This window comes from Echiichthys vipera (assembly GCF_963691815.1).
Source record: "Echiichthys vipera genome assembly, chromosome: 8".
NCBI lineage: Eukaryota > Metazoa > Chordata > Actinopteri > Perciformes > Trachinidae > Echiichthys > Echiichthys vipera.
The window spans coordinates 29,884,567-29,906,804 of NC_139833.1; the positions used below are offsets into that span (position 1 = coordinate 29,884,567).

General features: G+C 40.3%; 1 protein-coding gene across 3 annotated transcripts in view; it reads left to right on the forward strand.

The window, feature by feature from the left end:
* Positions 1-384: 384 nt before the first annotated feature.
* Positions 385-22,238, forward strand: part of oxr1a (oxidation resistance 1a) — a 180,717-nt gene continuing 158,863 nt past the window's right edge. For all 3 annotated transcript variants that reach the window (XM_083919230.1, XM_083919233.1, XM_083919231.1), the window contains exon 1: positions 385-413. In XM_083919230.1, the coding sequence (XP_083775356.1) occupies positions 397-413 (17 nt within the window). In that variant the 5' untranslated portion in view covers positions 385-396. The remainder of the gene's footprint in view (positions 414-22,238) is intronic.

Here is a 22,238-nt window from a genome sequence, read left to right on the forward strand (position 1 = left end):
TTAATTCCACTCTGTTTTAAATTGGTGCTATTGTGAAGTAAAGCAAATGTTTATTAAAGCTGACATTTGACTCCATGCATTGTCTCTGTCATGTTGGCTGAGTTATGCTCTGCTCATTGCCTCCTGCCATGCCCGGTCAATTTGAATCACTCAGTTGGAGGCCAGCTAATGGAGGTTGTTGAGGTCAGCGTGGCCAAGGCATTCAGACAACTTGAAGGCAACCTGACTGTGATGCTGAAAATCTCACTGTTATCTCCTTCTGTCCCCTGTCCCTGTCTTTTCTGCTTTGTATGTATGTGTGGATCGATGTGTGCGTGCTGCCTGCAGGTTTGAAAAGTCCACATCAAACCACGACCTCCCAAAGCCTCTAAGCAGGAGAAAGAAGACGCTGCCAAGATGTTCAGCACCAAAAGGTCAGCACAATGTCACTTTTGATCTATTCTTATCCACTCAAAAAAAGAAAAAAAAAGGATTCTCAGCATGTTTTAAAATGGCTTCTACTGATAATGGCTGACATTTCTGCTCAGCTATGTTCCATTGATTGGATTTGAAAAGACATTAATGTAAAGAAAGGTGATCATTGATTTCAGGTCAACCCACAAGAAAACTTCCCCCTTCATTATTTGCTTAGTGTGAGGTCTGTGAATTATATAAATTGAGCACAACATGTTTGAGTTGATATTTTCAGCTACCACATTTCTAAAAAGGTTGACCCCAGAGAGGTGTTTAAACTGAAGCGTAAAGGCTCTTGCACATCTTCTATAAGACATATAAGAAACCCAGATCAAAATGCTCCTTGGTTGTGTGTACATTCTGTATTTTTAATGTGGCTAGTGGTAGCATACAGTCTGCATAAATCATTTATCACTTTGGCTTTTTCTGGATGTTGACTGCAAGGTGGTCACATTGCATGGTGGGTTTGATGGATCAAAACAAAATGCTTTTGGTGTTTTCTCTCATGTTGTTTTAATCCCAGGTTAAACAGTTCACAGCTTCGGTTTGGTTTATATTTATGTATTTTTAGTACTGGATACATAAGCCCATCCATTCTCCCATTGAAAAAAACATTAATTCATTTCTCTTGAATAATTAATTCCAGTATGTTTTTAATCAATAAGACTATAATATGAAGGTTTGTTACCTCAAAAGCTAATTTTGTTTTCACAGCCTTCAGCTATGTAGCCTGGAGGTTCTTTGTGGAAATTGCAGCAATGTGTGTCTGTAGTTTCTTTACCAGGACAATGTGGTTATATCACAAAATCACATTTATTTTCTAATGTATTCAGAGATAAAAACATTCATTCGATCTCAGGAACCCCTGGAGGAATTTCACAAACATCCAATTGGACTCAAAGATAAACTGATTTGATTTTGGAGGTCACTCTGACTTTACAAAAAGCATTTTGGCCATACCTCAAGAGTTGCTATGCTAATTATGCCCTTTTACACAAATGTCTAATAGGATAAAAAATGATGACATTTATATCCAAAAGGTCAAAGGTCAACTTCAATGTGACATCATAATGTTTCTGTCCATTATTCAACACCATATTTCAGGAACAGAAGGGGAGACATTTCGTTGGATACGGAATTCTTCTGTGCTGCTGGGTTGAACATATTTGTGAAGCATCATGGTTTCACAAAACAAAAAATACACTACCTTTTGTTATTATGAACTAGTTTGGTCTAGGGGTTTAAAGCTATGGCTCTTATGAAGAGGTTGAAAACAAGGGAAACACTCATGAGGGCTGCTTTCAGAAACCAGAGAGAGCTTGAGATAGCAGACCATTGGTAGCTCAGCCGCATTGCTCGTTCCACTGCCAAGGCTCCACTAGCACTAGCTGCGGCTCCCATGAACGGTGAGTCCAAGTGGATAAACAATAGTGCCGGTGTCCATGGGCTGGAATGTTGTGAAGCTGTGTGGTGATCTGAGCAGGGTCGTCAAAACCACCATCCCTGTGCGGCATTCAGTGCTGTCTTGTTGGCTTAATATTCTGCCAGTCGCTCTGAGTATGATGCACCTTTTATCACTCACAGCTTAACCACATCTCCAACAGTCTTTTAATATAAAAAACAATCATCTCATCTCATCTCATCTCATCTTCATCCGCTTATCCGGGGTCGGGTCGCGGGGGCATCAGCTTTAGCAGGGGACCCCAAACTTCCCTTTCCCGGGCCACATTAACCAGCTCTAACTGGGGGATCCTGAGGTGTTCCCAGGCCAGTGTGGAGATATAATCTCTCCACCTGGTCCTGGGTCTTCCCCGAGGCCTCCTCCAAGCTGGACGTGCCGGGAACACCTCCCTAAGGAGGTGCCCAGGGTTCATCCTTACTAGATGCCTGAACCACCTCAACTGGCTCCTTTCAACGCTAAGGAGCAGCGGCTCTACTCCGAGTTCCTCACGGATGGCTGAACTTCTCACCCTATCTGTAAGGGAGACTCCAGCCGACCTCCTGAGAAAACCCATTTCAGCCGCTTGTACCCGTGACCTCTTTCTTTCGGTCATGACCCAGCTTTCATGACCATAGGTGAGGGTAGGAACGAAGATTGACCGGTAGATCGAGAGCTTTGCCTTCCGGCACAGCTCTCTTTTCGTCACAACGGTGCGGTAGAGCGACTGCAACACCGCCCCTGCTGCTCCGATTCTCCGGCCAAACTCACGCTCCATCGTCCCCTCACTCGTGAACAAGATCCCGAGGTACTTGAACTCCTTCACTTGGAGTAAGGACTCATTCCTTACCTGGAGTAAGCAATCCACCGGTTTCCTGCTAAGAGCCATGGCCTCAGATTTAACAATCCACAACACAAATAAATTATATAAAAGAAAGAAGAACATGAGAAACTAACTCCTTACAGGTGTAAGCAGCCAAATGACTGGTTGGCATACAACTGCAAAGAATTAATTGGACAGATAATTACAAATATTTTGAGTGGTAATAATTTGCCCCTTGTATCACGGTAAACTCCAAATGGGCAATGCAAGAGCAGGGCGCTTCACGGCCATAGCAACCGGGAGTGTCATGTTCTTACTCGAGGAGAGCCATACTACTTCATAAAGTTTAAAAAGTTTATGTTAAAAACAGAAAAGTATTTTCTGCTTGGCCAAGGGGTCTCTCTGGGGTCAGAATCACAGTCATCCTGGCAGAAAGAGCCCCACCCCCATCTCTTCACAAGGAATTTAAACAGCAATAAAGTTCATTAGGTTGTTGTGATTGGTTCAGATTATTGCTGAAGCAGTCCCTGGTTCAGGCTTTAGAATCTCAATCACTCCCAGACTGGCTCTCATTCATTCCCAAGTTGAATACTCCTCCCCCTGGTCACACGGTTCCTCAAATGAACAGCCAGTTCCTGTCGAAAGAACACTCCCTACTCCACACTTCCACTTCCTGGTCCCCTCTCATCTTACTGCACCTAGTTTTAACCTGGAGCTTATCTGTAACATCCTTTAATTATGCCCTCTGTGTTAAATTGATAATAATGTGCATGCTACATCATTTTTATTTAACTTCTATACATGCACAGTGAGTAATAATAAAACTTCAATTATATTGTGACAAAAATAAGCACTTCATGTTTAAAAATCCCCACAGGAGTCAATTAAGGCCATTCTCATGTAGAAATATTTGCCTTATTTCTTAGCATGTTGGAATTTGTTTCTACACCTACTGTTCTGTAGGTAAATTCTGTGTGAGAGTTAGAAAGATAAAAGAACATCGCCTGCACTGCCCATCCAGAGCTAAAGGGAAATCTTTACATTTGCATGCTAAACCGAGGCTTGGTATACAGCTATATACAACACGCCAGGGGTGGATTAAGGTAGTCATGGGCCCTTACTCATCATGCTTTACCTTTACATGCTTGCATGCCTACATGCACACACACTGGCATACACACACAGTTGGACAGCCTTTATAAACAGTAATGCTTCAGAAAAAAGGCTTCATAGTAAATCTGCAGGCTGGTAATAACTTTAAGTTTTCTAAACAAACAGGCACAACATGTGCAGCAGTACAGAACACTCTGTTTTGTTGTTAATTTAGTGATTGTCTTTAGTAGATGTTGGTGTTTTTTCACCTGTTGTGCTTTTAATCTTTGCACTCCACTATCATATTTTCATATTTGGTATTTGTCGCTATGCTTTCCAGTTTCAGTGTTGTGTTTTTTGAAAACCAAATTAACCTTGTGAACATGGCCACATGATGTGGCCGTTGGGACAGCCGATAGGGCAGATGTTTGCCACATTTACACAGCTCCATTTTTTTTATGTTGCTTCTGGGCCAATAGGGATAAGGTTTTTCTTATGTCACTGAAGTAAATGTAAAAACAGTAAAAAAAAAAAAAAAAAAGACAGTCTGGTCTATTCTGGGGGCTGGCACATGATGTGCCTCTAAATCGCAGCCTAGGTCTGTCTGTGTGTTGATCCATACCTGCGCATAGCTATGGGAAACCACACGGTCAGGACTGGCACCCACCTCTCCAATCCAGATGCATGTATCAAAGAGGTGCTGTCACTTCATTGGTAGGATAGTGATTGCTCCTTTGCCTACACTGCATGTTTACTTTAGATGTTTGTTGTCTGTGAGGCAAAGATACGCACAAAAAGAATAAAGGAATTTGTTTACAGTAGGCAGTTTCTGTTGTGGGAAAGTAAGCTATAGGAGCAGCTTAAGCTATCCATAATGTGATGGAGACAGAGTGCTGTCACAATGCCGCATCCATCCACCTGTTCCCTCGCAGTGTGTGTGTGATCATGGTACTGTGGGTGAGAAGATGATTAAACCAAGCCAGCTCTCCATCTTCAGGGAGCTGTGTCAGCACAGTCGATGACACGGATACACTCAGAATTGACTATAATAGGCTGCCATCTTGAAATTCAAAGACTCCAAAAGCTCATTGCCATTTTTGCTGAATACGAAACAAAGCATTTTTCTCTCGCTAAACTGCTGAACGAAACATAAAGTGTGTGAGGAAATCTGTGTGTGTCAGAGATTGCTGTGTGCTGTTGTGGCTTTTTTCTGTGTGTATTTAATATTGGCTTTCCTTTTGGGTTCCCTCGAGTCATATAACACTTGAGTACAATGCAAGAATCAAATTAAAAGTCTTTCATTAAAATGGAATCAGTCAAACATATCACATAGCACTTTAGCTTTGATTTGAATGGAATGAAGTGTGGAACAGAAGCATGGATAATAAATCCAAAGCATTTGTACTTTGTGCTTCTGACTTTGTTTAGTGCTCTCCTCTCTGATGAACTGCTTCACCATTATGAATAAACTGAGAGTGTGCGTACACACAGCTTGTTTGTTTGTGTCTACATGTGCTCATTAAAATGTAACTGGAGCGCTGTTAATCTGAGTCTTCATTTTGGATGAGAACATTTATGAAGTGGAGCTTTGATTTGGGATGCACGCCTAAGTCTTACTTGCCAAAGCTGCTTCTGCCTGCTAGCCTATATCAAAAAAAAGAAGAGAGAAAGGAGAAGAGCCATGATTGTCTTTTAATTTTGATGAAATGTGTAATGTTTTCTGGATAGAGATGTGCAGAAATAGCTGGAGCTAGTCTGGCAATCAGTAGCAAGTAACAAGCTAGAGTGATTTTCACCACAATCAAAGAAATGAAATAACTGTATATGATTTCTTTCTTAGTAGTCTTTGGTAGTCTACTAATTGTCAGTGTCATTTACAGTTGCTGCCACTTTTTCATGCACGTAACAAGTCGTTGAATAGGAAATTGACGGGACCCTGCTCTACCACTGAGCCACTGGGTGCCCCCTACTGTGCACCTATTTAAACAAACAGATATGCTTCATTGTTTCTAAGGGCCATCCCTTCTTACCTCAACAGTCACTTAATTGCTTTGTTAAGTTGGGTCAGAAGGGAAAACAAACTCCCAGTTAAGCCATGTTATTAGAGGAAGAGGTACTTGTTAATAGATGAACGGAACATTCATTTTAACTAAAAAGTAACATAAACAAGATTTTTCAGATTGTTGCATAGATTTGCGCACTCCCCAATATGATACCAATTTTTAGGCATCGGAGGCATTACCCCATACTGGTATCGTATCGGAACGACACTACATTTAATCCAAGCCTTTTATTTAAATGGGTAAAGTATCCCTTTAATATACATTAAAGTAAATGCACCTAAATTGTCTCATCTTATCATTCACTGCGTTATGGAATGACGAACACCTTTAACCCTAAATCAAATTTTCGAGTTTTACAACAGACAGATTGTGTAATAACATCAACATTTGCCTTCATTTTCTCTTCCAAAAAGGTAAAACTTTGTCTGTTTACAACCAAGATATACAGTAAGCCAAAGCTACAAAAGCCTGACACATTGTAAATAAACAGGTTATTCCCTCAATACTGCTGACTCTTTCACAGGTGTTTCAAGGTTTGTTCAGTGACTATTTTTGTCATTCCCCTCAGCAAAAATGTTTCATACATCATGGCTCCTGGCTGTTGTTTTTGTGAAATAGTGTGGGTGGTCCTGGATTCAGTTCAGGACATATAGAGGAATGTCATTATCCATGTTGTCAGCTATTTGACTCTAACTTTTTTCTAACCTATCTTATTCTTGTAACTATTCTAATCTACATGCCACCTGCATGGATAGAGGTAACATCTCTGTTTTTAGTTCTTTCTTTTGTGACAAAACTCCAGTTTTTTCCTGATATGTTGCAGGTTCATGTAACTCCAGCTTTAATACACAACACAGCCTCTGTTTAACCCCAGGTTTCCAATTGAAGACACTCAGCATTATCTTCCCGGGATGTGGAGGGGTTTGCTTCGATGACCGTCACAAGGAGTAATTTGGTTTGATGTAGGGTCATCAATTGAAAGATTTTCTTCCCAGCTGTTTTTGGAAAACATCGGTACAAGAACAGGGAATGACTGTCATGCTGGCAGGAGTTTAGACAGAGATCACAGAGAGACGGCGTAACAGTGTCACAACTGGACCAGTGGGAGCTGTAATGAAATTACCTCAGTATGAGTTGGACTCATTAGTGGCATAATGGTAGACCGGGCCTCTCCAAATCTCTCCACAGCTTTTACACATTTAATCTGACAGTTGATGTTTAATATAGCCTGACTGGGATGTGTGCTTAATGTACATTGTAGGATGCCCCATCATAGTGCTACATTGTGGAAAGGTACCTTCCTGTGATAAATGATAGGTTCTCCCTCAGCCACACTGGATGACTCATCACAAACAGTTCAAACAATAGAGAACGTAAACACCTTTATCTGTCATGCCACACACTCTGTCCCTGACGTGCAGTATGTCCTTGATACACTCTTGTACAATGAGGACATAGCTTGCATGTACCTGCACCTCTACCCTCATCTATATAACAATCAATATGGCACACGTTCATCATGGTAGCTTCTAATAGCACCTTAGTAATTACAGTCTTAACGAAATATCAGATTCGACATTGACCCCCCACTTATCCTGACCTTCATGAGGAGTAATTGGATATCTAAATGTCTGTACCTCTGAGCTGTTGATCGACATCAAGGGGCCTTACACTTGATTACTTATGTATGCAGATGGAAGAGAATGGTGTCTGGGGAGTAGAGAGCATGCTGGGATGTGTTAACCCCCTGCAAAGGCCTGCTGGTCCAATCATGATGAACAGGCTGCTCTCCCGACTCTCCTTGGACTGACCTTGAAGGGTTTCGCAACAGTGTAGCTGTGACTCATTAAAAGACATTATCTATCTTGCACTTTGAGGACTTTGTAATGTAATATACATCAGGTTAGGCTGTACATGAATGAACTAGAGTAATTGAATACCAAGTAAGGTTTTGCATTTAATTATACTGTAGTCTTGGCCACAGGAAATAGTTTCTGAGAGGCTGGCAGGTGTCCATTATACAAATAACATGACAACCCAATAGCCCCGCTCATCATTTACAGCCCTATATCTACTGTCTGACATCTTATCTGAATGTCCAAATAATTAATGTGAATTTTACAGTAGTGGAATGTAACAAAGTACCTTTACTCATTGCTCACTTTACTTATATACAATTGTAGGTACTACTCTAGACTTGTACTTTTTACTCCACTGTTTGTTTGATGCCTTTAGTTACAAACTCCTTTTCAGATTCTGATTAATAATCCAAATATAATCAACAAATAAATTCCAATGTATTATTGACTCTCTATTAAGACTCTATCCGGCTGTTCAGTCTGACGTAACACTCTTTCAAAACAACAACAGCCGAACATGTGAACAATTACGATCACCTCTTTCATCAGTTAGAAATATTTTTCATCCATAAGAAATAAATAAAATGTAAACCCTTAAACAGGCCAAATCCCCTGACTGCTCTCTTTGGGCTTCCACCATCTAAAAATCTGCCCATAACTACACAACGTGTCGTGGCCTTTACCACCCTGCTTGCCAGATGTCACATTTTCCTTAAATAGAAACGTGTTTCTCCACCGACTCACAATAGTTGGATACGTGAAATGTTACAATGTCTAAGGTTAGAGAAGTTAAGGTTTTCACAGAGGGGATCTTTGGGGGCATTCCACCAATCCTGGGACCCACTGCTGGCTCTTATTAGTAACAGTCTCACTGTTACTCCTGATGAGGCTGAGGACACATTCTAATACTTCGAAGGAGAGCCCCCCCGCCCCCCCTTGTTTTTGTCTTTCTTAAATGACTTTATTTATTTTTGCTATAAGTCATAGTTTTTGTACTTAAATGGTTTCATTGTACTTTACCTATTTACTTATGTTATATGTTATTCAGTTACTTAGTTGGCAATTGTGACCGTGTTTGACATTTGGTTGTGGGGAGGGATAGCGGGATTCATGTTGTGTTTTGGGTTTTTTGTCTCTGTTTTTCATTTTAGAGCAGACACTGTACTTTATCTTCTTTCTTTAAATAGAAAAAAAAACAGGTAAAATGACAATTCTGTTTGTTTTTTCTAAAAAAACTCAGATCTGTTGAAACAACGGGGAACACTGCACTGCTGCATTGTAAAAATACGAGGTTTGGACCAGCTTGAACCCGGAAATTATATTGGGTGTTACGTCACGACTTAACAACCGAATTGATCCTTTGTGGAAATTCAGAAGCAACCTGGCAGTCAGTGTAGTGAAAAAGAAGCTCCACCTTTACCTACTGCAACATTAAAGTAATGTACACATTAATGTACAAACGCTATAATTAAATGATTCTGAAATAGGCCTTTCTGCATAATAAGTACTTTAACTTTTTGTACTTTGATTATATGTTGATACTGATAATTCTCTTCTTTTACTAAAGTATCCTTTTGAATGTATATGCTGTAAACAGGAACATGCCCTGTCATGCACAGCACAACTCTTCTTCTTTCTGTTTTATGAAGGGTGGCCACCTACTATGTTGGAGTGTGAACCACAGTTGTGAGTCAGTTGTTTCGGTTGCTGGGTTGATTGAGTTTGCACTGCAAAAGAACCGCTCCAGGGATCAATTGGAGGCAAGCCAAGACTGCCCTTTCTTGGTGATCTTGGCTTACCTGTTTTGGGATGTATTGGGATTGTTGTGTTCATGTACCAAACAAACTGATCTTTGGGGGGAAAACACTCCATAGTGTTCCCAGCACGAGGGCCTGCGCTAGCAAAATATGATCACTATGTTGTTGGCATCTGGTGGGAAGGCTCCATAAAGTTTTGTTGTTCTGAATTTTTGGAACTGGGCAGGCTGCACTTCTCATTTCATTGTGGCCAGTTGGTTAGACAGGGAGTAACAGAGAGCGCCACCAGCCTGGAAAAAATTGCATTTTTCCACAAGTTGTCGAATTAAAGTTTACTTTGTCAAATCTATGATGATGTCCAGTTAGTGAAACATCAAGATGTGGACAGTAATGTTGTTTTAGAGGTAAGAGACAATAACTTTCATAATTAGTGAAGTCTACACAGATGTACAAATGCAATGTTTGGTGGTATGTCGTTGTTTACTAGCGTTTCCATGCGGCCTACTGTCAACTTCAACTCTTTACTTCTTCTTCTTTGTGCATATTCACAGATTATTTTGTTTGTACGCTACCCTGGCATTTTGAAGAATTCTGAAACGAACAAGAGATCATAAGCATAAATGTGGCCAGTGCGCCATCTGCTTAGTCTTGAGCATAAACAAAGCTGAAGTGACGGTGAATTTTAAGTTGGAGAACTTAGTAAGACCTCTTTCTGAGTATTAGCATCTTAGCCTACAAGTAAAACATATGAAGATAAGACTCATTCTGTGGGACAAAGACAGTCTAAGAGATGTAGGAAATCATGCAGTGAAGTAAATAAAGTGAACTCTGTTCACACTAAACACTGTCACAAATAACATCCTGAATGCATACAGGCCTTGGTTGGGATGTGTGTGCTGTGGAGCCTCTTTCTTAGCGAGTGGTACTGCTGAGAACACACCCAGAGTGGACGAGACGCAGGAACAATGTGGATCTAATCAGTCTCAAGGCTAGAGATGTCCAAGTTGGTCTGTACCACCACTGCTTAGTTTGACAATGCAGACGGCAGCACTATTTTGATCAGGCAGACCTCAGTGCAGCAGGTCCTGGGCATTGTTAGTGACAACATCAGTAATAGAGCCAGAGGACGGTTAAACTGCAGGAAAGTGATGAGGGTTTTCTGCTGACACTGGAAAGAGCGAGGTATCAAATATCAAGGGACACATTAATTCCACTGTTTCTTCATGGTCTTAACAGTAAGACTAGATAAATATGCAGGACAAGGTTTTTTTCTGCTTCAGTGTTTGTGCACCACTCGAGTGAGTGAGTGTTCAGAAATGCCAAATGTCATAGTAATGAAATCATCTTTTCACTGAATGTTGATATTAAATGTGCTATCTGATTTATCTTCCACATCACCATGTCCGTTCTCACTGCACAAGTCATCTTCTCTCTAAATGAAGGCATTGTTCAGTCTAACTTCACTTATTGATTTAAAGCCATTGATTTGACTGACTCGTCCACTGTATTGATTTCGCATGCTATATAAAGAGATTTTGGTGTGGAGTTGAATGCATCGTTGGTTGATAATCAGTGGGCAGAGATGAAATCCTAACTCCTGCTGTGCTCTGACATACAGACCAACAGCTGATCATTACAGCTGCTGGACTGAACAGCATCAGTCAGTTTTTTTTACAAAATGACGTCTTTCGATGCATTTGTCCGGGATGTCTGCAGCTTACTGCAGGTTGTTGTGGTAACACTAAACCCTGTGTGTGCTACATTCTCTCTTCTAATCGTCAGCAGGATAAACACCCCTACCATGACAACAGTATATGTATGTTGTGGCTGTCTAAAACACATGGCCTTGGTCTGTTTCGAGTGCACTCCAGCAACTAGGGCAATGAATTTGGTGCTCTTTTCTATTCTGATGAAAAGTGTTTGCAAAAAAAGCAGCCCTGGCCTTTTTTTGTAATTTTGTGACACTGTAACCTCCATTCAAGTATACCCCACCGATATGGTTCAGACTTTCACCTCCTGTGTAAGTGAGGGTTGTGTGGAGATGTGGTGATGTTTCAAAAGATTAAGACATCTAAATGTGGAGAAAGATAGTTTGACTTGAAAATCAGGAGCCATCTACTAAGCATTGCTCTCCTATGACATTGTCAGACTCATTTTTTTTTTAGAAAGTATCAAAATCAATGCACCATTGATGTCTTTCTTATTTATTGCATTCTTTTTCCTTTTTAAAACCTGTTGCCTATATTACCTTCAATGCAATTAACAATTAATTTGGAGATTTGGGTGTGTTATGCTAGTAGTGGCTAATTTAGACTCTTGCCGCAAGCCTCAAACAGAGCTGAAGAGCAGGATACAAATATCTGGTAACCTCACTTCTTCTACAACCCAAAAATTGCAGCCTTCAGACCCAACCGAGGCGGACTTGACGTCATTTGAGGCAGGGTTGGTTGGTAATCAGATTTAGCTGCTTTTCATGGCCACTCTAGACTTATGTGCTACATAACATGCTATCACCTTTTAGGGGTGTAATGATGCATGTATTCGTACCGAACCCTCATGGTACGGGCACTTCTGGACAGGTACAGAGGTGGACTGCGGTCTGTAAATGTGGCATGCATGGCGTTAATATGCCGAATGTATAGTCGTGTTTTGCGGTGCGGAACTTAAAACTTGAAGAAGCCTGACCACTTAGCCTCTGGCTCGGCTCGCACATGCACAGTAGCAGCCAGTGGGTGAGAGTAGCAGGCAGCGGCAGGCATAGCCATAGCACAGGACGCCATTCTGATCCATTATTGATATAAAGATATTGATTGGTACAGTTTTAAACATTAGTTAGTTTAGCATTTGCTCACATGCAGAATGACAGACCTACAGTAATGTGGTTTTCATTTTTGTGAACCTGTTTTTGTGTGTTCAATCTAGCCTATAAATGTCAAGTAAAGGCCCCCTGAGATTCAACAAGTCACTGCTCTGTTTTGTAGCTTTCTGTTGTTGTTACTTGCTGGCGACTTTTGTCAAATTGGGCAACATGTCGGTGATGCAGGGCATGTATTGATGCGTAAGGATGCAGGATGAATCCCGTTAATATTTACAGCATCTGTACCATCAGGGGCTGTTCCCAGTACACCCAAGCAGATTACAGTGCCAGCATTCTCTGGCACTGTAATCAAAGGGAGTGGTTGGAGTGTAGCTCCATCCAGAGGATCCATCTCGCCTTATAAACCACATCAACATAACAGAAACATAAAAAAAAGCTTAGTGTAATTCAGGCGCAAAATCATCCCATGGTCTTTTTTTAGCACTTACATACATCAAATAAGCCATCGAGATAGGTTTTTTCGTGTAACAACTATTAACGAAGAAATCCGGTAGAGTCGCTAACAGCCGGCCGGGCTAACACTAATTAGCTCGGGGCAGTACGGTGAACACATTAAAATGTCTTTTTTAACCACTAATACTGCTCAAAATAACACCAAACCTCTGCAGTAACATGAGAAGAGTCCCTTCACAGAAAACAATAGATGAAAAAAATGGTGTCTATAGTATATTGGATGTACTGTATGTACAATAAGTGCTGAAAAAAACCATTAGATGATTTTGCGCCAAAATTACACTTTAAAGGTTAGTTCTTTTTTAGGATTTAGTATGCATGTTTTCTCTTAGGCAGATAGTGTGTTATTTGTCCCACTCAGCACTTGTCACTCATTTTGATGGGTTGTCTGCTAATACTTATAGGCATGCTGTTTTCAACAGGTTTGGTCCACTGGTCACATGTTCCTTATTACGTTCTCCTGTTATGTATTGCCTCACATTTCGGATCAATGAGGTTGTGTGTCACCTAGTGAAACTGGTGAAAGTGAGCCTGCAGGCCATTGGTACCAGCTGATGAAATTTTGATGCAGCTTTATTTAGAACTATATTTTACAGGATTACGTTCCAGTCTCCATTTCCAACTTCAAAGGCGAGCTTTCACCACTGCTGGGGGTAGGAAGTCAAGCTGCACCACTCTCCAGAATGGGAATGTTCCAAACAATTTGTTTTTTTTTTTCCCTTCTTCCATCATTCAGAAGGCTTCCAAGTGATCAGCTTTAATCTGACTCACTTTATTTTTCATCCTTTTTCCCACTTCGCTCTGTTAATCCATGAAGTGAGATATGCAGTGGGATTGTGTGTGGCACTCTCGATTAGATTAGTGCTTTCATCACTTGTGGCCAAATGAGAGATAGTCCCTGGGAGGGGGTTATAGAACTGACAGCTTTACCCCAGAATAAACACTTGATGGGCTGTGTATGTTTTATAATGTTAATATTCCTGCTGCTCATATGCATTCATATCCTGGAGCTGATGTGAAGGCATTTAATTGGTTGCATGTGTCCATGTAGTAGGGCTGCACAGTTAATTGTCTCAAGATCACAATCTAGTGCAATCTCATGTGTTACATTTCTGCTGTGTTTGCATTAGCAGGGAGATCCATTGCATTAAACCAAACTCACGCAATTCTTTCCCTAAACTACATCAACGAATGACAGGTGTGTGTTATTTCATGTGATGAACTCTACACAGGAAGACGACAGCAGGACATTGATATAAATCCAACATATGTCAGAGAAAGGAGTAAAATGTGGTCAAAGAAAAAACTTCTAACTGTTCATGTTGTGCAACCTGCTCAGACATTATATGCTGAAATTAAGCGTGGATCAGCAGTCAGAAATGCATAATTTTGAGGCCATGGCAGATTTATGGACAAACTCTGAAATGAGGCTATAAACTAGTCTGTTTTTGGCAGGACCGCGGGAGAGCCAGCTATAAGAACAAGGCTGTCTGTCACTGACTGACTGTGTGACACAGTTACACCACTGGGAGTAGTCAGCTGATATTGCTGTCATCCTTATCCACATCCTCAGAGCACATGTAAGCCCCGCCCACATCGTTGGAGAAAACTATTAACTGCTCTCTATTAACGTTGTGTTGCGTGCTAGCAGACAACAGGAAAATGTCTAAAGCTTCTGTGTGGTGGGATGCACCACCAACACGGTAAAGAACCCAGAACCAAGGTTTTATAAGCTGCCAATCCGAAAGAGGATAAAGGCAATAAGATGCCACGCCTCACATGTTCTCCCGTGTCTGCGTGGGTTTTCTCCGGGTTCTCCGGTTTCCTCCCACAGTCCAAAGACATGCAGGTGTTAGGTTCATTGATGACTCTAAATTGCCCGTAGGTGTGAATGTTTGTCTGTCTCTGTTTGTCTCTATGTTCCCTGTGATAGACTGGCGTCCTGTCCTGGGTGTACCCAAGCAGTTGAAGATGGATGGATGGATTGATGCCATCAGCAGGAAGAATGTGGAAACTGTGGCAGAAAGCATTTTCAAATATCCAAATTTCACTTTAAGGCAGACTATACATATGTAAGTTAAGATAAAGCTTTTTGACAGGAGGCATGCCTCTAAATATGAGCACACATTTTAACTAAAATAACAAGTAAAATAGATAATTTGTTAGGATAAGATCAAAATCTAATTTCTGTTAAGACCTTAATGAAGATTCCCATTATGTGTTTTTTTCTCGTAAATTATTAAACCGTACAATGATCCAAATATACAGTTACAGGATTGAGCATTATTTACTGACAACATGGTAGTAGCACTTATGCAAGCTGTGTTAGGAGTAATTTCAGTATTATAGTGTGTATAAGGCGAAAAGCTATGCAGTATCATGTTTGCAAGACAGCTAACTTGTCCTCTCTGGGAGATATATTTGGCAAAAAAAGAGATCCATTGACATACTTATGCTGAAATCACATAGATTACATACAAAGCCAATCTACAAATGCAATTTGAAAGCAGGCGGAGCGTTACTCGATCTTCATGTCCAACGCGCGAGTTGAAAATATTTAACCTTTCAGCTGAATCGTGTGATGTTGTGGCGCGTTAGCCAATCAGCGCTGAGATTGCTGTCGTGACTACATCAAGGAAACCGGACTGCTACTGTGGATATAACTATGACCTGTAGATGGCAGCAACGTGCCTTCCGGCACCTAGTCCGCTGGAAACCCAGAAGAAGAAGAAGAAAGCCATCAGTGCAGAGTGAAGCGTATCCCATGACTGTATCTTCGTCTGATCTACAGGAGAGCCACGGAGGCAGGTCAGCACCGTCTACAGCTACGGAGGTTAAACCACTGACGGCCTGCTCTCACTGCAACACAACGGCTCTTTAAAGCCACACACTTCATCTGAGAGCTCATTTCTGTTCTTTTAAAAGCATTCAGATCCCTAGTTAGCACTAGCATCACTTCCTAATTAGCACAACAGGAGAGTAGAGCTGCAGGCAGCTAGATGCTAGCTATCTATCGCGTACGATGTGATTGTTTTAGCTAGCTACAGGCAGTGTTCATAATTGTCATGGGGTTTTTAACAAAGTAACACTAATAAATTGTCGGAAATTGCATCATCACATTGTTGAATTTATTAAATTAAAGTATTCCTCAATTGCTGTCTCAGACAGCTTAAGCATCAAATGATATCCTTCTTCAGGACACAACAAACAAATATACGAACAACAGGCCACAATTAAGCACATTGACAATACAGGGTCCAGCTATGTACTCAGTTTCAATTCTGACTGATTTCTGACTGATCCTACAGACTACGTTTTCCTAGAGGATCTGACAGGACTAAAGCAGGCTTCTACCTAACGCATTTTGGAAGTGGAAAGAAATGTTTTTAGGAACAAGATATATCTGGACAGACCTGGGTGTTTTTTGCCACAGGCCACATCTGGCTACAAGTGTGCTGTCTAAGTTACATTTTGTATCTCTTATTTTCAAAGTCGTTTAAGAGCAGATAAGGTGTATTTATTTTTAAAGTAGTTTTGCTTGAAAAAATGACTTGAGCAATCAATCCATTTATCAAAATAGTTGAAGATACATTTTTGTTATTCTCATTTCAACCAAAGCTGTGCAACCCTTACCTGACCGTCTTGACTCTGCCTAGCTCAATCTGGGATCACTCCATTGAAGAGGAATTTCAAGATCCTGCAAAAAATGGTCAGGTCAAACAGGACCTCCGGGCAGGGTTTTATAGATGTGACGTAGTGGAGAAGCGATTGTTTTGATTCAGACAACGATGGTGGCTGGCATCGAAGAAGCAGGCGTCAACCTGGGTGCTGCTGCTTCATCCGTGTTGTCCAATCTAGAGAATCTTTCTTCTTTAAAAGAACACCAGAGAACGGCTCTGAAGGCTTTTGTTGGTGGAAACCATGTCTGCTGTTCTGTTTGGTCTTTTCCCTGCGTCACTCATCAGCACCACAGGTTGGTTTCGATGTGAGTGGTTGAAGTAGCACGTCAATAAAGATGACTGACAAGTGGTTTATCCAATTATATGCAAGGATTTTTGATAAGGCCCAGCCTCCTGAAATCACTTTCCTATGGAACGATCCCAGGTGGATGAGGGAAGCAGGAGGAACCAAATTCATCTGACGAGAGTCAGGTTAGTGCAACACTAACATAGGATGGAAAGCAGATTAAACCATAAACTTCAGGTATGCAGCTTTCATATGGCAGTCTCTGGATAAATATCCAAGTTGCATTCAAACACCGTCAACCTTCCCCTTTGGCTTATACCTCTTCATTACGACCTTTTTCTCTCCCTCTGATTCTATTTCTTTGCATGTCTTTTTCACTGTCTCTCTTTTTTCCTCTTTCATCCCCTCTTTCTCCTCGTCCTCCTGCTGGATGGGTGCTTTGGAGCTTGGCTAGGTACAGCAGCTGGTGCCCCAGGAGATTGCTGACCTGGGGTGAATGCTGAAGGAGAGTCAAATTAACGTTTTATTTCATTACTCACATTTTAACACCAGCAGCAGCAGCAGTTCTCAATGTCACCCAGAGGGTAAATGCTGCTCAACCAGGGGGAAACAACAAAAACATCAACAGCATCGTCACAACACAGATTACAAATACAAATTGCATTTCCCGTACTGGAAGCAAAGATGGTGTTTATTTTAAAATCTCTATGTATTTTAGATCATTGCAGGATTTTGTAATGCCAACAGCATATCTCTCTTCCTCTTTTAGGGTACAGTATTATGTCATGCAAACAGATTGGGCCAGAGAGCAACAGAGAGAACGCCTCTGGGTAGTTAGATGTGTTTGTTAGCCATGGTAATTCACTGCGGGTAGAATGCCAGAGGAGAAAAAAACAACTGCCACCATTTCAAAAATAGTCTGCCTCTGTGTAGTCTTTCTCGGTCTGGGCTTTTATCCTTCTTGCTCAAAGTATTGCATGTCTTGTGTATATATAGGACAGATTTTTTTGTAGTTTTTTTTCTTCTTAATCTGTACAAAATATACAATATACAAAAAATAATGGGTTTAGACAAAACTAGTTAAAACAGCCGGCACTTAGGACTCAGATATGCCGCTTGCACGTCTATCTTTCACTGCCATTGCATCTAACTCAATTTGCTGACTGCTGTGACATTTTTGTGATGTGAAGTGCAGCAACTGAATTTAATGTTTCAGGGCCTCTGTTTTGTTGATAAATGCGCTCGGAGCTCATCTTTATCTGGCAGGAAGCATTAAAACATGAAGCATACCATTTGTTTTTCTGCCTTTTCTGAAAGTGACCCACAAAGGTGTCTAAGGACAGCACTTCATATATGTACAACCTACTAGAGATTTAATATATATATATATATTATACACATTTATGTTTCCTTCTTTGTGTAAATCACCCTTCTTCTTCACCGTTGGAGGTTTCTTTCGCTCTGCTGTTTGTCACAACATAACATAAACGTCAAGAGCACATCCCTTTCATTGAGCGGGTCTTTCACATATTGACCAGGAGGGTTTACTCCGTTTGATGCCCAGTCCGACTGAATCGGACATTTGTGTTCTCAGTACATTCTGCTGGATAATGGCTAGATAATTTCAAGTTTGCAGGGCATGCGTGAAAGGGGCTATAGGTAACTTGCTTGCCAGACCTGTTCTATGAAGATGTTTGAGACAATACGAATTGGCGAGAATTGAGGAAAATCGTTTCAGCACACATCTCTGTATTTGTGTGGTAAATAATTAAATAATTATTTAGTGGACGTAAATGCATTGATCCTGTTTTGCGCCTGGATATTCTTTGGTTTTAAATGATGAAATGTGCTGAGCAGATTGGAGGATGCATAGGTCCACAGTAAAGCTATAGTTGGTCATATGATCAGACATATTGTTCAGATTGGATGTGAAGCCTGTTGAGGTTTGTAGCAGACCTTCTGATAGGCTTGACTTTACAGGTCTCTAATGTATGAGGAGGAGAGATAGTGGTCTCAGAGGGCTATTAAAAACTTCATTAAGAAGTAACCCAATGTAACATGACTCTGATTTATGACTTTACAACAGATGGTATAGTACATTTTCAATATCATTTCTCAATCTCGTTTCTTAAAACTACTTCAGTGCCTTATTCCTATGGAAGAACCAGTGTTGGCAGCATGTGCAAAACAAATATAGATAGGTTGAAAATTTAATAAATGAAGCGTCAACATGAAGCTGACAAAATGTGGTCATGACAGCCACGCATGGCTCTTTTGTTGATTACCTTTCTCAGGGAATGCAATATCAAATTCAAGACTGTTACGAATATCCAAAATATCTGTGCAGACCCTTAACGTATAAAAAGCCCCTTATCCAACTACTGCTAACACCCTCTCTTGCAAATGCGAAAGTTGAGTTTGACATGGCGAGCGTGGTTATTATGACAGAGGGAAGAAGGTGTCAGTTGTACTCATTTTACACAGGGTTCACACAGGGGCTAAGGTATCAGCGACAACGACACGCTAGTGCTTATCATCCTCCTACATGGAGTTGGCTGCTCGCTCCACTTACTCCACTGTGTAGCCTGCTTATTCTTTCCCTCCTTCAGCTCCTAAGTAGTGCAACCAAAGTGGCCCGAAAGGCTATAGAGATTGGACCATGTGCTATAGTTTGGCTAAATTTGCTTCTCTTATCCAGAGAAAGGACTTCAGAGAGAGATTAAGGTTTTTGTTCTTCAAAACAGACTTTAGATACACATGATTTGAGGCCCATGAAACTTTTAGATCACTCTTCATTAAAGCTGCAATCAGCAACATTATTTTGATCATATTCACCTAAAAACATAAATCCTCCGGTTTAAAAAAAAAACCGCCTCTGTATGCAACTAGGGCCTGTTGTTTGTTTTGCAAAAACTGACCTCGCCCATATCATCCTGTCGACTCAGCACATGACTAAGAGAGCTGACTGTCAGCTAATGCATACCTGCAAATGTGTTGCTTTTCTACGACAATCGCCGTTTTCTTGGTTGATTTTGGTCTTTTTTGGTAGATTTCTAGAGGCCGGCTAGCTGTTTCATTTACAGTTTTTTTGGTAAGCTTACTAACGGCTGGTGTGAACTTCATACTGAACTCTCAGATATTAGTATTTCACACAAGTTTGGGTAATTCATTCACAGTATAGTACCATTAAGCATAGCTTATGTACAGTAGGAATACATTTTGTGACATCCAAAACAACCAGCACAGGGACAATCAACTATTTAGTAGGGGTGGGACACGATTAAAGAAATTAATCTAATTAATTAGAGGCTTTGTAATTAATTTATCGCGATTAATCGCATATCATTATTCGACTTTAATATAAGTAGCAACATTTTTCAATTTAAATCGATTTTGATATATGACTTAATATATTATAAAAAATAAAACAGTGCTTAGTACGGTATATTCAAGAAAAGTAGAAAGCTAACATTGCAAAAATATTTAGAATAATATCCTTAGCATAAAATAGTTTAACATAGAGATCCATCACGTAATGAGAGATCTGTTTCAACAGCCAATCAAGTCTGAGCAAAGTCCGCTGGTCAAGTCACTAACAAACTGTCAGCAGTGGGTGGGTTTTGGGTAGGTTTCAGAACGCCGCAGACCTGCACATTCCAACTCGTTGCATTGCGAATCTTTGGTCTGAACTGGACTTTAGAACACAAATATCCGCCCACTGAACATTTCTCTCGTATTGCGTCCTATGCGTCAGTATTACGGCCCGGGCGGGAACTCGTGCAATGAGCAACGTTCCGCACTGAGTGCAATAATAAATTGTGATTAATTGCGTTGTTTTTTTGTCATGTTATTTTTTTCTGTAATTAATTTATCATTATTAACGCCAGCCCTACTAATTTGAGATCAGCAGACCCAAGGTGTTGATTACCCTGTTGCTCTTGATTTGCATGGTGCAAACTGTATGGTGATAATATCAGTATTGCCCCTAAAACTCCTTCAAACATGCATACATAGACATATAAAGTATAATCACCTTTTTTTTTTTTAAATTCAACTGGAGCGTCTCTAAATGATTTCTGACATATGTACCCAGTGGTATTGAAGGATCTTAAAATAAACTGCCCTTTTCCCCCGTCTCCTCCTGACGGCTGTTGAATTCAAATCACATCTCTTTTTCCTGAGCTCTGTTGCCTAAGGTTGGGCCTGTGACTCATCATAAAAGGAGAGATAATGTGGTGGCGTCCTGAATGGAACATACATAGAAAAAAATACTATATTAGAGCAAAGAACAAAGTTCAATAACTAAGTGCTCTGTGGACATCATGTGAAGAGGGGAGCCTGCTGCAAAGCAGAATCATACTAATGAGGCACTGTGCACAGGGGGAATAGGAGTAGATGATGTAAGGGATGGTATAGAAAACGTATTAAGCTTAAAACATAAAGACATTAGAGCTCAGGGCAAGTTTATTATCATCCCCCATAGCTGATATACTGAACAATAATATATAACCATTCAGATGACTTCCAAAGTCAAAGAAAATAAATAAATTATTATTACTTTTTTGTTCATAAGATTAATGACCCATAAATCATGTTCATAAACTAATTAATAATGTAATTAATAGTGAATGTATTCAGTCGTAATTGTCAGTTTTCAACAAATTACAGAAAAATATTGTCAAGAATAAATCAAAAATCCCAAATATAAACAACTACTTGCATATATGGTAGAATATAAATCAATTTATATACCAGTTTATATATATATATATATCTATATATATATATCTATATATCTATATATATATATGAGAATGATGAATTGAAAGATACATTACATGTGTTTCCTTTAACAATAATGCCAAACTCACTTTCATCTTATCTAAATGCACCATTAGTTTGATTGATTTAATGTTGGTAATCGAGATATGCTCTTCATTATGTTTTGGTCTTATACAGTTTGTGGTATATACTGTACTGTGGTGCACTGTACATAAGCATGAAATACCTTTGCCAAATCATATTACAGGAGATGTGCCCCTGCATTCCCCAGTTGTCAAAGCACATCTACAAATCCCAGAGGTGCATTGCTGTTAAATGGAAGCTATTTGTGTGGTCCAGTACAGTATCAGAACGAAGAACATTTGACTTTCATCAAACATGAGCTTGTTAGTGGTTATGAACAAATTCTCTTTTTGAAGGCTTAAAATATAACCCTGCTTCAATGGGGCTCACAGCACTTCCCTCCAATCTCACACATTCTGGCTTTGTAATGGCACCACCCTTTTAGCCTCATACTGCTGCTCTGCCTATATGTGGGTATTATAGTCATGTGTTTTGTATGGTGGTATATGTACGTGTATCTGATCCAGAGCCCAGCAAGTGTTTACTCGTAAATCTAAATCTAATCAAACTTGATTCACTCTTCTGACCCGTGAGCTATGAGCCCTCTCTCT